General features: G+C 40.6%; 1 protein-coding gene across 1 annotated transcript; it reads right to left on the reverse strand.

Moving 5' to 3' along the window:
- Positions 1 to 213: 213 nt before the first annotated feature.
- exosc10 (exosome component 10) lies at positions 214 to 15,111 on the reverse strand. Its single transcript, XM_083920160.1, has 25 exons — positions 14,972 to 15,111; positions 12,814 to 12,950; positions 12,032 to 12,155; positions 11,838 to 11,942; positions 11,508 to 11,667; positions 11,310 to 11,418; positions 11,161 to 11,236; positions 10,967 to 11,077; positions 10,590 to 10,733; positions 8,927 to 9,117; positions 8,604 to 8,760; positions 8,283 to 8,431; positions 8,040 to 8,090; positions 7,803 to 7,914; positions 7,053 to 7,100; positions 6,865 to 6,940; positions 6,667 to 6,776; positions 6,482 to 6,574; positions 6,322 to 6,390; positions 4,740 to 4,857; positions 4,586 to 4,659; positions 1,069 to 1,249; positions 664 to 728; positions 501 to 577; positions 214 to 410 (listed from the first exon to the last, which is right to left on the reverse strand). The coding sequence occupies exons 1-25, from the start codon at positions 15,080 to 15,082 to the stop codon at positions 380 to 382; spliced, it is 2,679 nt and encodes an 892-aa protein (XP_083776286.1). The 5' UTR covers positions 15,083 to 15,111; the 3' UTR covers positions 214 to 379.
- Between the last annotated feature and the right edge of the window lie 214 nt (positions 15,112 to 15,325).

The raw sequence follows: 15,325 nt of genomic DNA on the forward strand, positions 1-15,325 counted from the left end.
AACTGAGATATGCTAAGTTTGAGTTTACCCTCTGGAACTCCACATCGTTACACATACCTTTACATCAAAGTAAACATCAGTGGTGATAGTTCTCAAGAAAGGTCGGATTATGATACTGCTCCACCAAAATGAAAATAGTTTTTTTTGTTCGGGAAAAAAAAATAAAAATGTACGCAACATCTTTTTCCTCTAAAATCATATTTAATAGAGAGGTCTGTGCTTCCACATATATACAGGGTAAACTGTTCCACAGATGGAAGATAATACATGTTACACTGAATTTGACTTGCATGAAGGAAAACACATGGGAACATTGTTTCTGCAGGATGAAAAAAAAAACAACTTTTAAAATAGAACAGAAAACAGCTTCAGCGAGAGTTTATCTTTTGGGCCAGTTGTGCCGGAATCCTCTGTAGAGAAGCAAAAGACAGAACGGTTAACATACTGGGATGTTTGAATTTGCCAGGGCAAATAAACTACTGTATATTGACCGTGTTTACCTATCAGATTTTCCAGCCATGTAAGACATACTTCGGTTTCCAGCTGCAAAATTGGATTTTTGTCCCTTAGGAGTTTTCTGTTGAATAAAATATTTAAATTCATCACACACACTCACTAAATACATATTGTTAAATTAAAAAAAAAATATTAACGACCAAATACCTTTCTCTTAAAATCATGGGCTTGCCGGTTCGGATCGAACTGTGTGTTGTCCTTTGATTTGGTACCTGTGAAAAAAGGGGGTGCATTGAGATGAATTCCCTTTTTAGAATGCACAACAGTTAACTGTGGGTTTTCTCCGGGTTCCTCCCACAATCCAAAAGACATGCATGTGTTAATTGATGACTCTGAAATTGCCCGTAGGTCTGAATGGTTGTCTGTCTCTGTTCATCTCTATGTGTCTTGTGATAGACTGGCGTCCTGTCCAGGGTGTACCCCGCCTCACGCCCAATGTCAGCTGGGATCGGCTCCAGTACCCCGCGACCCCGACAGGGACACGCGGTTGAAGATGAATGAATGAAAGAAAGTAAATAGTGATGTGATGGTTGTTTTTTGACGTATGCATACCAGCAAAGACTTTGAGGTCTGACTGACTGTAGTCAAAGGGTTTGAAGTTGTCTTCCGGAGGCGGCTCTCTCTTCCCGACCTTCTCTGCAGATTTCATCAGCTTCTTGCTCGGTTTGGGGGTCGACTCTCCAGCCTCACTGGCGACCCTCTCTCTTTTCTTTCCGCTGCCTTTTGCAGATTCCTAATGAAATTAGTCAGCACCATTATATTTCGTGAAATACATAGAATAAACATTTTCATGAATGTATTTTTAAAATGGGCCTATTTTGATGACAAAAAAGATAATGAGCAGTGTTTGATGCGGGTGCAGCTTTTTTGTCATCTAACAGCTCTCTCTCTTTTTACTTTTGGTATTTTATTATTCTGGGGTTTATCTATTTATGATGCACCGCTAAATTGCATAAAAAAGGGAATATTTAATGATTTAAAGGGAATTATAAAGAGATTGTTGACATCATTTGCTAAACATATTTTCCTTTGCTGCATACATGGCAGATGAAATACATTACTTTTTACCTCATACAGCATTTTCATACAGTATGACCCTCTGAATAAAATAATTCTACTGCAATGACCTACTCAAGACAACATTATATTGACTCATTCATGCTGAAACAGTCCGAAGTTGAAAAAACAGCCATTGCTGCCATCAAAGGTTGAATTTTTCACTTTGCTTCAAGCTCTGCAGGATTAAGTTGTTACGTCTCTGTTGACTGAATCCAACAATGATCACCGTTTGGCATCAACTGTCTGTACTAAGTTAAGTTCAAATGTTGAGTTCTACAATTATTCAGCCAGTATCTACCATCTACCATTTATCTTTACCTATGTTTAAACAAAGACCCTGCTTCCATTTTTATGCACAATCCAGCATAGCATGTTATTTAATCACAAAGGAAAGGTTTTCCTCAAGTAAGTCAAAACGGCTTCAAATCATAGATCTACAATCACAGCAACATGTGTTAATGACTGAGGCTTTAAACAGAGAATTAGCGACAAAACACATTTTCTTCAAACAATAGTGTTTATCATCCTTATTTATGAGTTTGAAAAGTTAATGTTTTTTCCCCATCAGTTGTTCAAATCAAAAATATTAATCTGCTAAATAATTGACAAATTACGTATTCTTGTGATGTGCAAGTGTGAACAGGACGCAGGCAAAAGAGAAAACCAGTGATGTAGGAGCCCAATCAAAGCACACACACACTTCACAATATCAGTGAGAATATCAGTGCAGTAGAAGCTTTGGAAACCTTTCTTTCATATTTAAATTAGACAAGAAAACGTTCCTGCCAAAGTGCCAACTGAAACTGACAGTAAGCTGGCAGAGCCAATATTTGCCTGCAGTTGGCAGGTTGACGAGCGTTACTTTCAAGTGCTGCTGCCAACAGTTCTGACTAAAACGCATGCCGCCAGACCAAGTGGTGCCAATGCTTTTTGAAGCCACCGTTTTAGCTCAAACTTTTCTCTCCAGCCATCATCACATAATAGATTCCTGTAGTACACCATTACTGTGTGCACTGTGCGGTAGCGACTGATGGCTCAAAGCTCACATGGTGAAAGGCAGAGGGGAAGTGGTGCCACCAGTAGGGTCAAAGGCGATTCTGTCTGTTCTCCAGCACCCTTGATAGAAGATGAGGTACTGAGACTTTTGACTAACTGAGCATCTAAAACAGAGAGGAAACACCATATGGTGGCAAGAGCGCATCAAAATGACCGAGAGGGAGGGTGTCAAGCAATACCCCAGACACACGGAGCTAACAAGTGGGCTTTTGGGCAGAAAGTAGCTACTGTTGCTCCCCAGGAGAGAAAAAAAGCATTTGAAAGTGTTAGGACATGTCTCTAATGACGCGATCCCACGCTGTGCGTTCTTCTTCCCCAGGCACATCATGTGACAGATACAAATATTAAAAGGCCACTGACATCCCGGTGCTGCAGACTGGCAGCAGTGGTTAACTCGCTTGTGAGTCACCATATTTATGTGCAGAAATGCTAGCCATATCTTCAGAAAATGGGGGGCACTGTAGAGGGTTAAATTGCCCATTATAGTGCTATCTTTAATATGCTGTGCCTGCCTCCTGGGTGAATATAACATGTGTTTTTCATGAATATGTACCTTCCCAACAGGGACATCAACAGTGAAGTTGACAAAGTGTAACGCCTATCAGAATTGACATAGCGGCAGTGGTTCCCAAACTTTTATTTTAAGGATATCCTTTTCCATCATTAAGTAAACTGACGACCCCACGACTTAGTGACATGATATTTCGTATTATATTCAGTGTATAACAGTGATGTTTCTAGGTACGTGTCCTGCGTCTCTAACACATTAAAACCCAGAAGGGATGCACCCTATTTTTCCCTGATAGTGCTACATTGTGAACTACAAATATGTGTTGAAATCATAGAAATAAACAAAAGACGCCTCAAAAATGAGAACAAACTCATGGACCAACACAATTTGTGTAAAACAAGCAATTTAGGTGAATTTTGGGTGGATTGTTTTCTGTGAATATTCTAGCAGAGATTAGTTTTTCTGTTCATTTTTTAATACAAACCTCTGTATTATGTTTTTTTTATTTCATTTAAAAAAAATCATACATACATAGGATTCTTTTTTGTGTTTTTGTCTTTTTCATGCTTGTCTATTTGTTTTATTGGCTCGTTAGTTGTTTTTACTGCATAGTTATGCAGGAGGGTGTTTAGAGTTAAGAGAGGGAAGGCTCTGTGAAAAAAGCTTATGTTCAGGTCTTCACTTCTGCACTTACCCTGTGAGATTTTTTAAAGTTTATATCTTAAATAATAATACACAATAATACAATAATGAATGTACTGCTAAGCTGAGGGATTGGCCTGTGTGGTGTAATTTATTACCTCAAATCAATGTCTTCATTCATAAATGAGTCCTCATTGGTGTACAATGATCTGACTTATCCATCTGAGCGAATCATTTCTTATCTGAATTGTGGAGGCTTCCATGTCCTTCTGGTCTTTAAAAAACTATGAACGGCTGAGAGGGACATAAAGCACTATGTTGTACAACTATGTAAGGCTAAACACGTTTTCGCTGAGAGCCAGCGTGATTGTGGAAGACTAGAGGAGCTCAGAGAGACACGCTTATCACTGCCCCGGCAAATTTGAAAGCCTGCACTGCACTTTTGTTCATAATGCAGGATGATATTTATGCCATGCCACAGGAGAAGGAATAATCACCGCCAAAAAAGCAAAAATAGCTTCTTGCGCATAGCGCCTACCGTTCAACCAGGTTGCAACGTACGGTTGAAAAAGCGAGGCGCTAGAGAGCACTATTTGTTTGAATGGAATATACAATTTTTCCACAAGATGGTAGAAAAATCTACACAGTGCTCCTTTAAAAAAGTTGTCGTACACCTCTTAAAATCTAGAAGGCCTCACAACTCCCTGTGAAGCTTTGGTGACCCCTAGTGGGAGTTGGGACCATCCGGCAGGGAACCAGAAGAATAATGGAAATCTAAGGACAAGAGAGCAAATGACTCACCAGTGCTTGCTGGCGAACAGTGGCAACGTTCTGGAGAGACTCCTGATAGCTCTGCTTAGTCTTATTTCTTTCCTCTGCGGAAATCAACATTAACATACAATGAGAGATGTTACTTTAAAAAGTGTAAATTTGGAGGAAGAATCGATCCCCTTACCTGCAGCTTTCTTTGAGTGCTCCTTTGCTTCTTCCTTGGCTTTCCTATTGGCCTCCCTCTTGCCCTCCAACTCCTTCTGTTGCTGCTCAATACTCTGCAGTTTCCATCTTTTGCTAATCTGTAAATGTGAGATGGTACAGTGCAGCTGTGAACACTCAAACATGTAGGTAAAGGTTCTGTGTGTAGGATTTAGTGGCATCTAGCGGTAAGGTTGCTTATTGCAACAAACTGAAACTTCTCCTGTGTGCCAAGCATGTAGGAGAACTGCCAATTCTGCCAATAGATCGCCCCTAAAATCCTACACGCCGGTCCTTTAAGACAATAAGGTTGTCAAAACCATCAATAACCTTTCAATACTGCGTTTAAAATGATACAATCTCTGTTAATTGCACACGTGACAACATTAAACGTACATAATCTATAAAAAAAAAAGACAGATGTACAATGAGATTTTCAACCTAAGGCTACAAAGATGAAACATTTGGGAAGAAAATTTACTGAGGCCTGTTCCATAAAGCGGGTTTCAGACAGGCCAAGGTTGTCTTAGTTAGTCTGACTCATTTTCAGTTGATTAGATTGTATAAAGTAAATTCAACAAGCTCAGTTAGTATGGCAACTTGTGCTGGGAAACGAGTCGAATCAACTTTGAATAAATAATGACAACGAATGTGTAGGTCTACAAGGTAGGGAAAACATTGAAGAATGCTAATATTAATGTTAATTACTATTAAAGCAATTATTACCTTTCTGGCATGTCTCACAGCACTTTTGAACATGAACAACTCCACTTCCCTCAAAAGTCTCACCCTCTTCTCCCTGCCTGACCTCTGTTGCTCCATCCTCCCCCAACACTTGCTGTGAGAGAGAAATGCTAAGTTCCAGTGCCATGAGAAGTCCTAAGTTTCGGACCTCCCACTAGGCAAAGTGCAGAGTGAAAACCAGCTTGTGTTTTCAGGAGTAAAGTGTTGCCCTCAGACATGTTTGCAGTGAAAAGTCTCGGCATGTCTGCGCCCCCGGCTGCGCTCCCTCTCTCTCAACCTACCATCGTAAACATTGTTTTTGTTGTTGCATCTCTGCACCGGTCTGCAAGGAGGATGGTGCTCTCTCTGCCTGCACTGCTATTTATATTAGCTGGTGTTGTGGCGCCTCTCATCATATTAATTTTTAAGAATTTAAAATGGGAGTGTCTACCCTGAATTCGCGAGTAGGAGGTTCCACCTTGACAGGCTTCCAGTGTACTTCTAGTTGGAGGTTCGAAACTTTGGACCCATGGCACTGGAACGCAGCATGAGCAGCGCAAGTGAAACGGAGCGACGGTGAACGGCAGGAAGCTCGGCAAATAACTTTATTCAGACCGTGCAGGTTATTCATATACTGCATATACCTATGTATATACGTATTTATATACCGTATATATATACTGTATATATCCTAGCTTCTGTGCCTAGGAATTTTTCTCTTTTTGCTATGGTGTCAAAGAGGTACAGAGTATAGACTATATCAAGGTTTCAAATTCTGACAACCGTAGAGGACAACACAAATAAGTCTGGGTGTGGATGAATGTATGGAGCTCTATGATTACCTCGAATATTTTCGAAGATGGGTCGAACTTGGCATTCTTGCTGATGTGCACATCACTGGAGGGCAAATACTGAAATCACAAGGAAGATCGTAGAATGTGTGTAGTTAAATAAAATGCAAACAATAGTGAGGGCTAGGGTTAGTCGCTGGTCCTCTCTTACCATTCTGAAAGGGTTTTCAAAAGACTCTTTGATACGCCTGGCTTTCATCTGAGCCACAGAGAGGGACTCATGGTCATTCTGCATTTCCAGCTCCTTCAAAAAGCAACACAGAGTTCTCACACTAGGTATCACAGCTGCATACACATTGACCCGCTGAATAAAGTAAACTTAAAATGGATCTCTACCTCAAACTGTGTGATTTGAGCTTTTGCCACGAGACCACTTGTTTTCTGTGCATCAACATCCATTTTGGGCTCATCCTCTGAGAAGAGCGTCCCTTGTTTGACGGGCAGTTCTGAAAATAAATACATTTGCTTGAGGCCTAATGGGCTAAAATATTAAATCCTGAGGATAATGCACAACATCTATGAGTATGAGCTTACCATCAGAAGACCAGTGGTGCAAATCGCTCTCAGAGACCCTGGATGTGTCATGAGGACCAAACAATGTGACCTCTGGCTAGAAAATTAAGCAAAATTACATTTATTTCATCCCAGTCCTGTTTTTTTTTCCAAAACAGTAAATGCAAAAACTAAAAAATTGGATCTGGTTTAATCAGTTTTTAATCAACCTTTTTTATGGGTGTGAGTCCTTTCTTCTTCTGAGCTGCAATCTCAGCCTGTGTAAAGTGTAGAAAGAAATTGCAATGTTAAATTGATTTGAGCACCTTCATTGACAAAAGAAGTTAACGAGGCAAACATTGCCATTACCCCAACACTGGAATTATCACATTATGGCTGTATGCCGCCTTCAAACAGTCAAGTTGCATGCAATGCCTTTACATTAAAACTGTCCAGACTTACATAATAGATAATAAAAAGGTATTAAGTCTATTTTTTTTGGATGGTGGATGGACACACATCCTCAACCCGGCGGCACAGAAGATCTATACAACCGATGTATCACTACAGTTTAAGTGTATCACCAATTCAGTGCCTGACCAAATTTCTGCACTTCTGTTCCTGGGACAGAAGCATTATTTTGTCACATTGAAGTTGACCTTTGACCTTGTGGATAAAAAACGTCATCACTTCATCATTTTATCCTATCAGGCATTTGTGTAAACTGCTGTGATAATAAGCGTAGGAATTATTGAGTTATGGCCAAAAATGCATTTTGTGACGTCAAAGTGACCAAGTGGACATTTGTGCCAGGTTTTAGGAAAATCCCTCAACGAGTTCCTCAGATATCACCTTCTCGAGAATGGGACGGACAACCAGAAAACATAATGCCTCCGGCCACTGATGTCGCCAGTGCGGAGGCATAAAACAAGAAAAGAACAAATAAAACAGTCCCACTGTTGCAGCCAATCTATTCTTACCTTAAGTAGAGGCATTTCTCTGGCTTGTTGCACTAACAAATGGAGCTCATTGACCTGCTGCCTCACCAGCGGGGGTACAGGGTTACAGCAGGCAATGATGCCCTGGGGCTCTCTGAGTGGATAAAGACAAAATACTGTGCTGGAGCTCATGAAAAAAGCAAACACTAAACTCACCTGCACTAGTAAGAAACTACTGAAAATGAATCCAAATTCAAGTGGGAAATCTAATGAACTTACTTTGGCAGCTCCTCAGATATCTTGGTCATCATGTGAGTGGGCAGGGTGAATCTTAACACACAAATAACACTTTATCAAAACATGTAAAGACAGATGTTGAAAGGCAATGAATGCTTCTAAAAGAAGGTAGATTATCACAAACTAATGTGGGCTGCAATATCTGGCTGGGCAGAAACTATAAATAGGAAAATGGCTCCTGCAGAGTTCCGGAACAGTGAGTCCATCCATTTCCAAACAGCATACCCGGTGCTTTCATCTTCCTGCCTGGCCAGCTTGTCCCTCCAGGCAAATAGCAGTCTGAAGGCAGTGAGCTGCTGGGTGTTAAAAGACCTTTTCTGCTTTCTCTGCAGCTCCAAATACGACTCCTCTGTGTATATAGGCTTTAAATATTTCTGTATGGAAGGTAGGCAGGCACATGGTGAAGCATGGGAACGTTAGAAAATGCAGGAGATAGTGGGAATTAAAAAATATGACACCAATAAAAGAAACTAATCGTGGAATATGAGTATTGAAGCTGAATTTTGAAGTGTTTGGTTATATTTAGAAAGTGAGATCTGTTCTCACCTTCAGAGAAATGTCTTTGCTTTTGTTCCACACGCTCTGCAGCAGGCCAGGCTGCCCGTGGTTAAAGTCCAACAGCTGCGACCTCACGCAGTCGTAGATGTACAGGAGGTAATGGGTGTCTGTCCGGGCATACTGCACCATCTCATCTGGCAAGGGGCTACAAGTTATGGGAAAAGCTTTACAAGTCAATAATGATCTTTTTTTTAAGAGCAATATTAAAAACAATCTGAAATACATGACCCTGTTAGGAGATTAAAATAAACTCAGTGGAAGCTAAACAATAACCAATAAATGAAGCACAGAATGGGTCATCATCTCCATACCGAATCCTCCAGTCAGCCAGCTGGTAGCGTTTCTCAGAGTCCACACTGCAGAAGTGTTTAAGCAGGTGGTCGAGGGAATGTCTGGCCAGGTTCAGAGCTCGGCTGGCCTGATGCGTGTCAAAAAGGTTGACGACGTACAAGCCAAAGTCCCTCTGGAGCCACTCAATGTCAGAGTCAGCGCCATGAAATACCTGAGAACAGGAGAGAAAGCACATTGAACTGAAAACCCTCCGGAGAGGTGCTGACTTATTTTGTAAAAAAGAAAAAGAAAAAGGTTAGATACGGAATATATTTGAACCAAAAGTATTAGAAACTGGGGAAACACAATGTGATATTTTCCCATTTGGAATAATTTCTCAGACAACAGCCGTTCAAGGCCATGCAACCCACTTCTCACAGGTATCCTACAGTGCGGGTGAGTCACAGTGGCTCCCACACACCGACAACTTTACGTTTGAAAACTTTGGGGCTCTGCGGAATCTCTAAAAAATAAGTTTCCAAGATGAAATCTTTACAAACTTCACATGACTACTCTGGTGGAGACATTATTCTCTCCAGGTTACTATCCAATTTTTACCTTGAGGCTACCGGGTGGTTTAGATGCAACCAGATCATAAGGTAGTCTGAGTCATCTTCAATTTCACATGCTTAAAAAAAAACTAAATCCCCATGAGACCATTTTAATTGCTGAGATTTGGAAATGTGATGACAAAGCTTGACATAGCTTTACAACACAGACAGTATGGCATGTGGTCAGACAACCAGATAGGTTCTCTTTAAATATCCTCAGTTTAATTATCTAAAACCCTTAATTGGAACTAAAACTCAAAAGGGAATGCACCAGAAAAATCTGCCATACCTGTCCACTGCATTCTAAAACATATGCACACACCTACTGTATGTCCATATGGTCAACATTGTAGCTCTGCAAGATCTAATGGATTGTGACAGCTGTAACATACACACATATTGATTTCAGCAACTTTATGGAATTACAAAGCAAGTTTTTAAGTTAAAATATGTGCTTATTTAAAACCAATTGTTGCTCTGTGGATCTGTCAAGATGCATCTAGCAGAGTTGCTATGTCATCAGATTGTAACCCAAGTTCTCCCACACTACATGTCTGCATCAGGACAGCAGAAACCCTGCTTGCTGACAAATGAGCAACTATCAGAAAAACATAGCCTGGATAAAAGGAATTGATAAGCTTAGAGGCATATGATTCAGATTCAAATTTGTTACTGGTTCTCCACTGGAACCGGTTCTGTATTCCCATGCCTACAGACAACTGAGTCCCAGTTTAACCGCCTCTGCCTGCCGCTTTGTCAGCTTTTGCCCGCCCACCTGAACCTTTGATATTTTCGAGCAAGCTTACCTGAACCCGTTGGGCCCTAGAGTATCATAGTACTGCCGTAAAAAGGCACTGTGGTTGCATGTGAGTTGTATTTTAGAAAAATATTGTAGTCTATAGCCTATTTTCTGATGACAATGCAGCAAACTTTTTTTAAAATTACTTTTAACTTTTAACTGTTAAATTGGTCAAATTTGTATTGTCTGTTAAGGTTAAATTATTATTATTATATATATTAAATTATTATTACATCCCTTATTACATCCCTATCAGGATACCAGAACAAATCATTTGTGGAGCGGTTTCCTTACCTTGACAATGGCTGGGTCAGTGAATGCCTCATTGAGGATGTACAACTCGCTGCGGAGCTCAATTGGGTCAATGATGAAGTCTTCCTCTCTGGTGGAGATCTGCATCAGGCAGGTAAAGCCGAGAAAACTCCTGTAGGAGTGGTGCTGCGACGGAGAAAAGCGTGTTAAAGAAATGCTTATACATAAGAACCAACAGGCTTTGTAATCAAATTAACCACAGAATTGAATCAATACCCCCTGACACGAAATGTCAGCATTATGAGCCTCACAAAGGCAATATCTGTGGCCTAGATGTATCTTATCACATTATATTATATTGACATGTACGATATCGTACCCACCCCCTGTACATGCAAGAACTTTTTCTAATCCAGTACCTCAAGGTCCACTGCAAACTCAGACAATTTGCAAAGCTTCTCATTCAGAGCCACCAGATCATCCAGTGTTTCAATGAAGGAGAATTTGGTCTCATCCATTGGTTTATACAGCTAAAAAGAATACAAAAAATGACAATTTAGAAACAGCTTAACCAACAATAAGAGGATCATATTACGGAATCAATATAATTTACCTGTGGTTCTGGCTTAGACAGAAGACTTTCTGGTATTGTAAAATGATCCAGTTCATACTGGTATGGGTGTGCAAACCTACATAGATCGGAATCACACGTTTAGATGGACAAAGACAACATGGTATTATTACAAAAGAGAGAAGTCTTACATGTCTTCTACATGTTCCTGAGTTCTTTGCTGGTGAATGAAGTCAGCCAGGGCAGCCGGGACATCAAGGTCCTCAGGTCTCTCTTTACGAATTTGTTTGTTTGTGAAATCTACAATTGGAGAGCAAGAGAGCCCATATGTTACAAATAGAAAAAATAACAACAACAGATGGAAAGAACAAAAGTGAACAGTATCTTACAAGAAGGAAGAGGCTTTATTGCATTGGGCTTGATGAATATCTTTGGAATAAATGGTGTATTGCTGTTGTCAACTTTTTCCTTGAATTTCAGCTGAGGCCTTGCAACGTTCTTGGCGTGGAGCAACCGGAATGTCTCGGAACGACTGCCGGAGCCTGAACCCTGATCAATAAAAGCAGCGTTTATCAATGAGTGTGAAGCACTGGTATAAATATTCATCAAGTGTTAAAAAAAAACCTTCTACTTGGACTGGCACATAATGTTTAAGTTTGAACGTGAACCAAAAAAACTGGCATCTGTAGTGTTAAGAGCTGAGAGGTTAATTAGCCAACCATGCGGTTCCAGCTGGAAACAACAATCTTGGGAGGCTGAAACCCTGCAGGCATGACAGGCTGCTGGCTCCTGTTCACCCCGTCAGCTTCATCAAGAAGAATCCCCTGGAAATCAGATGCAAGAGCTTGGTTTGTTTTGCAAAGTCTTTTTCAGGAAGACATTTTTTACAAACACCAAAAGCTACAAGTCATACCACTTTTTCGAGGATGACATCATTCGAGTCCACCACCAAGTCAAACCTCTCTTCCAGCCCCGTCAGCTTGTCTCGGTCTCTCATACGAGATCTGCAGCCATGGTGTTGCATTATCTGACTCATGCTGACACAGGGACACAGTGAAAACAATTGATTTGGCTTATTGAGAAAGTGGCAGATACACTCAGCAAACCTACTCTTCTATTTGCATAACTTAGCCTCAGTCAGACTTGCTTCCAATATAGCAAAATTGCTCGCACTTACCATTGAAACGGGATGTGATGTCATTGATCTGACAAATACATTTCAGCTAAACAGTGTTCCTAAAAACATTTGAGACGAGAAACATGCAACGCTGAGTTTCATGAGCCTGGTTAGTGGTGTTAGACAGTGAATGCCAGTTACGCTCAGTAACTACATTCAAGCATGACACTCATCGTCTTAATCCCAACACACTTGAAATAAATGGTTGCGAGTAGCATGTCAGATCTCAAGTTGTTGGAAATCTGTCTGAATGTTAGAGGGGCCAGGCGTACTAGCCGGAGCGAATAAAAAAGGGAACTGGACAGATTCGTCTTGTTCCCAGGCTACTGTTTCTCTTGACCAACTGAGCAAATTCACACGTCTACATTCAACAAAGGTGAACTTTCACCCGTGAATTAGTAAGTCTTGAATTTTTAACCTGCATGGGCTTTGAAGTAGGTGAAAGAGAGGACGAGTGAACATTGGAAAAATAGTGCACGTCTGACTGAGTCACAGGTAAAAAGAAACAACATACTTACCAGTGCAAGAGCGTATCTCCTTGACTTTCACAGAACTCCTGGAAGCCCGGGAAGCTTCGATAGAAATCATATTCGTCTCCAGTTTGAGGTAAGCTGGCTGAAGCTTTGGTGGCAGATAATACAGCACCCAATCCATACTACAGAGGAGAGACGGCCTGAACTATTAGTTAATATAATTAAATGTAGTAAAATTAAAAATGTAGGGAAGGGGAACACTGAAATGCAATATTTATATTGCGTCTCATATCACACAAATGTCCCACAAAGAAGGTTATTCCTACATATGAATCCAGTGTTTAAAACATTACTTGATATTTAACTGATAGTAGGAGATAAAATATCAATGACGTTTTTGAAAATGACTTGTTCTTTGCTACTTATCTTTTTAAAACAAGAAAAACTTTCTGCTGGTGACAGCATCTGAAATTTGGATATTTGTTTGCTTTTTATCACTTTTTTTAACAGCTATCACTTCAGCTAGTTAAGTTACATATCTTATAGCTTTAATCTTAGTCCTAATATTAAATTGGCCTTAAAGGTCCCATATCATGCTGATTTTCAGGGTTCATAAATGTATTTTGGGTTTCTACTAGAACATGTTTACATGCTTAAATGTTCAAAAAACACATTTGGTTTTCTCATACTGTCTGTCTAAATAAACCTGTACTCACCCTCTGTCTGAAATGCTCCAGTTTAGCAACTGTCTCTTAAAAAGCCCTTTCTGGAAATGCCCAGTCTGCTCTGATCGGTCAGCGTTTCTGGATCTTCTAAAGATGCACTCTCTAGCTGCGTTTTATTAGTTGTTCAACATGCTCTCCTTCACTTCCCCTCAGCCCTTGGCATTTCGAGCTGTGGGAAACTGGGCAGGGGGAGGAGCGAGGGACGAAATGAAATGAGCGCTGTACTGCTTCTTACTAATAATCAGAAATACCTTTAGACTTATTTCAATGAAATGAAGGTGTTTTCTACAGTGATTGCAATATTTCGGCACCGTCTGCACTTTGAAAACAGTTGCATCTGTCTTTGATTCAGAAACTTCTGTTTGTGATCTGTATCATGATTATCATAATTATGATTGCTATGATATATTGCTAAATACATTTTTTTCCCTATGCGTTTACAGATAATGTTGAGAAGAAACCAATGAGCTTTCAATGATATTTGCTCTAAATAGGCGTACAGCCCACACATGTATGAATACAGACTTATAATAAGATTTCATAGAAAACTGCCACCTACACTCTTCCACCAAATGCATAACTGCAATGCATTGGGGGTGATATCCACCCCTCGAGTGACCATCATTGTTCGACCCTAAAGATGGCAGTGGGGATACCCCCGAGGGTAAGTGCCGAGGGGAAGTGAATGAGGACATGTTGAACCACTATGGAACGCAGCATCTGTGTCTACGTCATTGCAGCCAGGGGATGACTGTAGAAGCACTGTAGCAGCACTACCTTTATGTAGTATAGTTGTGACATCACAACTGTACAGGAAGTCCTGACAGCTCATTTATGCCGTTTCTGAATACAGGCTGTGTGCATTTCTCTGTGGATTGAGTGTTTTGATAATTTCACAGTATTTATATGGACCTTTTCAAAGATGTAAACATGAACATTACAAAACAGTCCAAATTTATTTCCCGTCGCAGTGTATGTGAATGGCATCAGCTGACAGGAAGTTAACAAGGACCAAGGCTGTTGCCTAGCAACGGAATTCCGTTGAAAAGCTCAACTTGCCTGCTTTATAATCAAGAAAAGCATGGAAGTCACTTACAATGTGGGACCTTTAAGTGAGCAATCTGAGACGCGTCGAAACAATTAATGGACACACTCAATAGATGAGTGTAAAATGCAAATTTACTAGCAGCTCTAACATGAAATGTACATGAAAACATTTACCTCGAGGGGCATATTTTTAATCTGGTTAACGTTAGCACACCAAATACACTCAGCTGTCTTAATGTCGACCATTACCGATTACATATAATATAAAACTAAGTATAAAACGTGTCAACAGATTGCTGTGCATGTTTCCTACTAACACCTAACTCTCAGTGTGACTACAGCTCGTAGCCAACAAGCACATCCACGTTGCCCCCTCCTGACTGTTAGCCTGGACGCAAGAAGTGTGCGTCCAGCTCAGTTAACTCACTCACTTTAACAAAAGCATCCGCGTCTTTGAAACCGGGACACAAGTCGTTTTTCTCCTCGTCTTTGTTGTCTTTAAGGCCACTGTTTGTGGAGTCTTTACTCTTGGAAACATCCATCACACTTCAGTGCTGCTGGCTGCTGTCTGTGTACATGCGTGCAGGCGGAAGCAGCCCCCTCTCCTCGGTTCGGTGTTTTCTCCTGAGCGGAGCGAGAGACAGCGCCCACTAACGGCGCGGAGTGGAAGAGCCGCGCAAGGACGGACCACATTTTCTACAATTTATTGATTGCGATATGTGACCACACGTCAAATGTTTGAATTTATGACTGCACTCATTCCTGACTATTCTAAATGCTATGTC

This window comes from Echiichthys vipera, assembly GCF_963691815.1.
Source record: "Echiichthys vipera genome assembly, chromosome: 9".
In the NCBI taxonomy this organism is placed as follows: Eukaryota; Metazoa; Chordata; class Actinopteri; order Perciformes; family Trachinidae; genus Echiichthys; species Echiichthys vipera.

Coding starts and splice junctions, on each gene's coding strand:
- exosc10 (XM_083920160.1), bottom strand. CDS start 15,082: ATGGATGTTTCCAAGAGTAAAGACTCCACAAACAGTGGCCTTAAAGAC. Junction 6,391..6,481: donor TTGAAAACCCTTTCAGAATG/GTAAGAGAGGAC, acceptor TTGTGATTTCAG/TATTTGCCCTCCAGTGATGT. Junction 4,660..4,739: donor GCACTCAAAGAAAGCTGCAG/GTAAGGGGATCG, acceptor TGATTTCCGCAG/AGGAAAGAAATAAGACTAAG.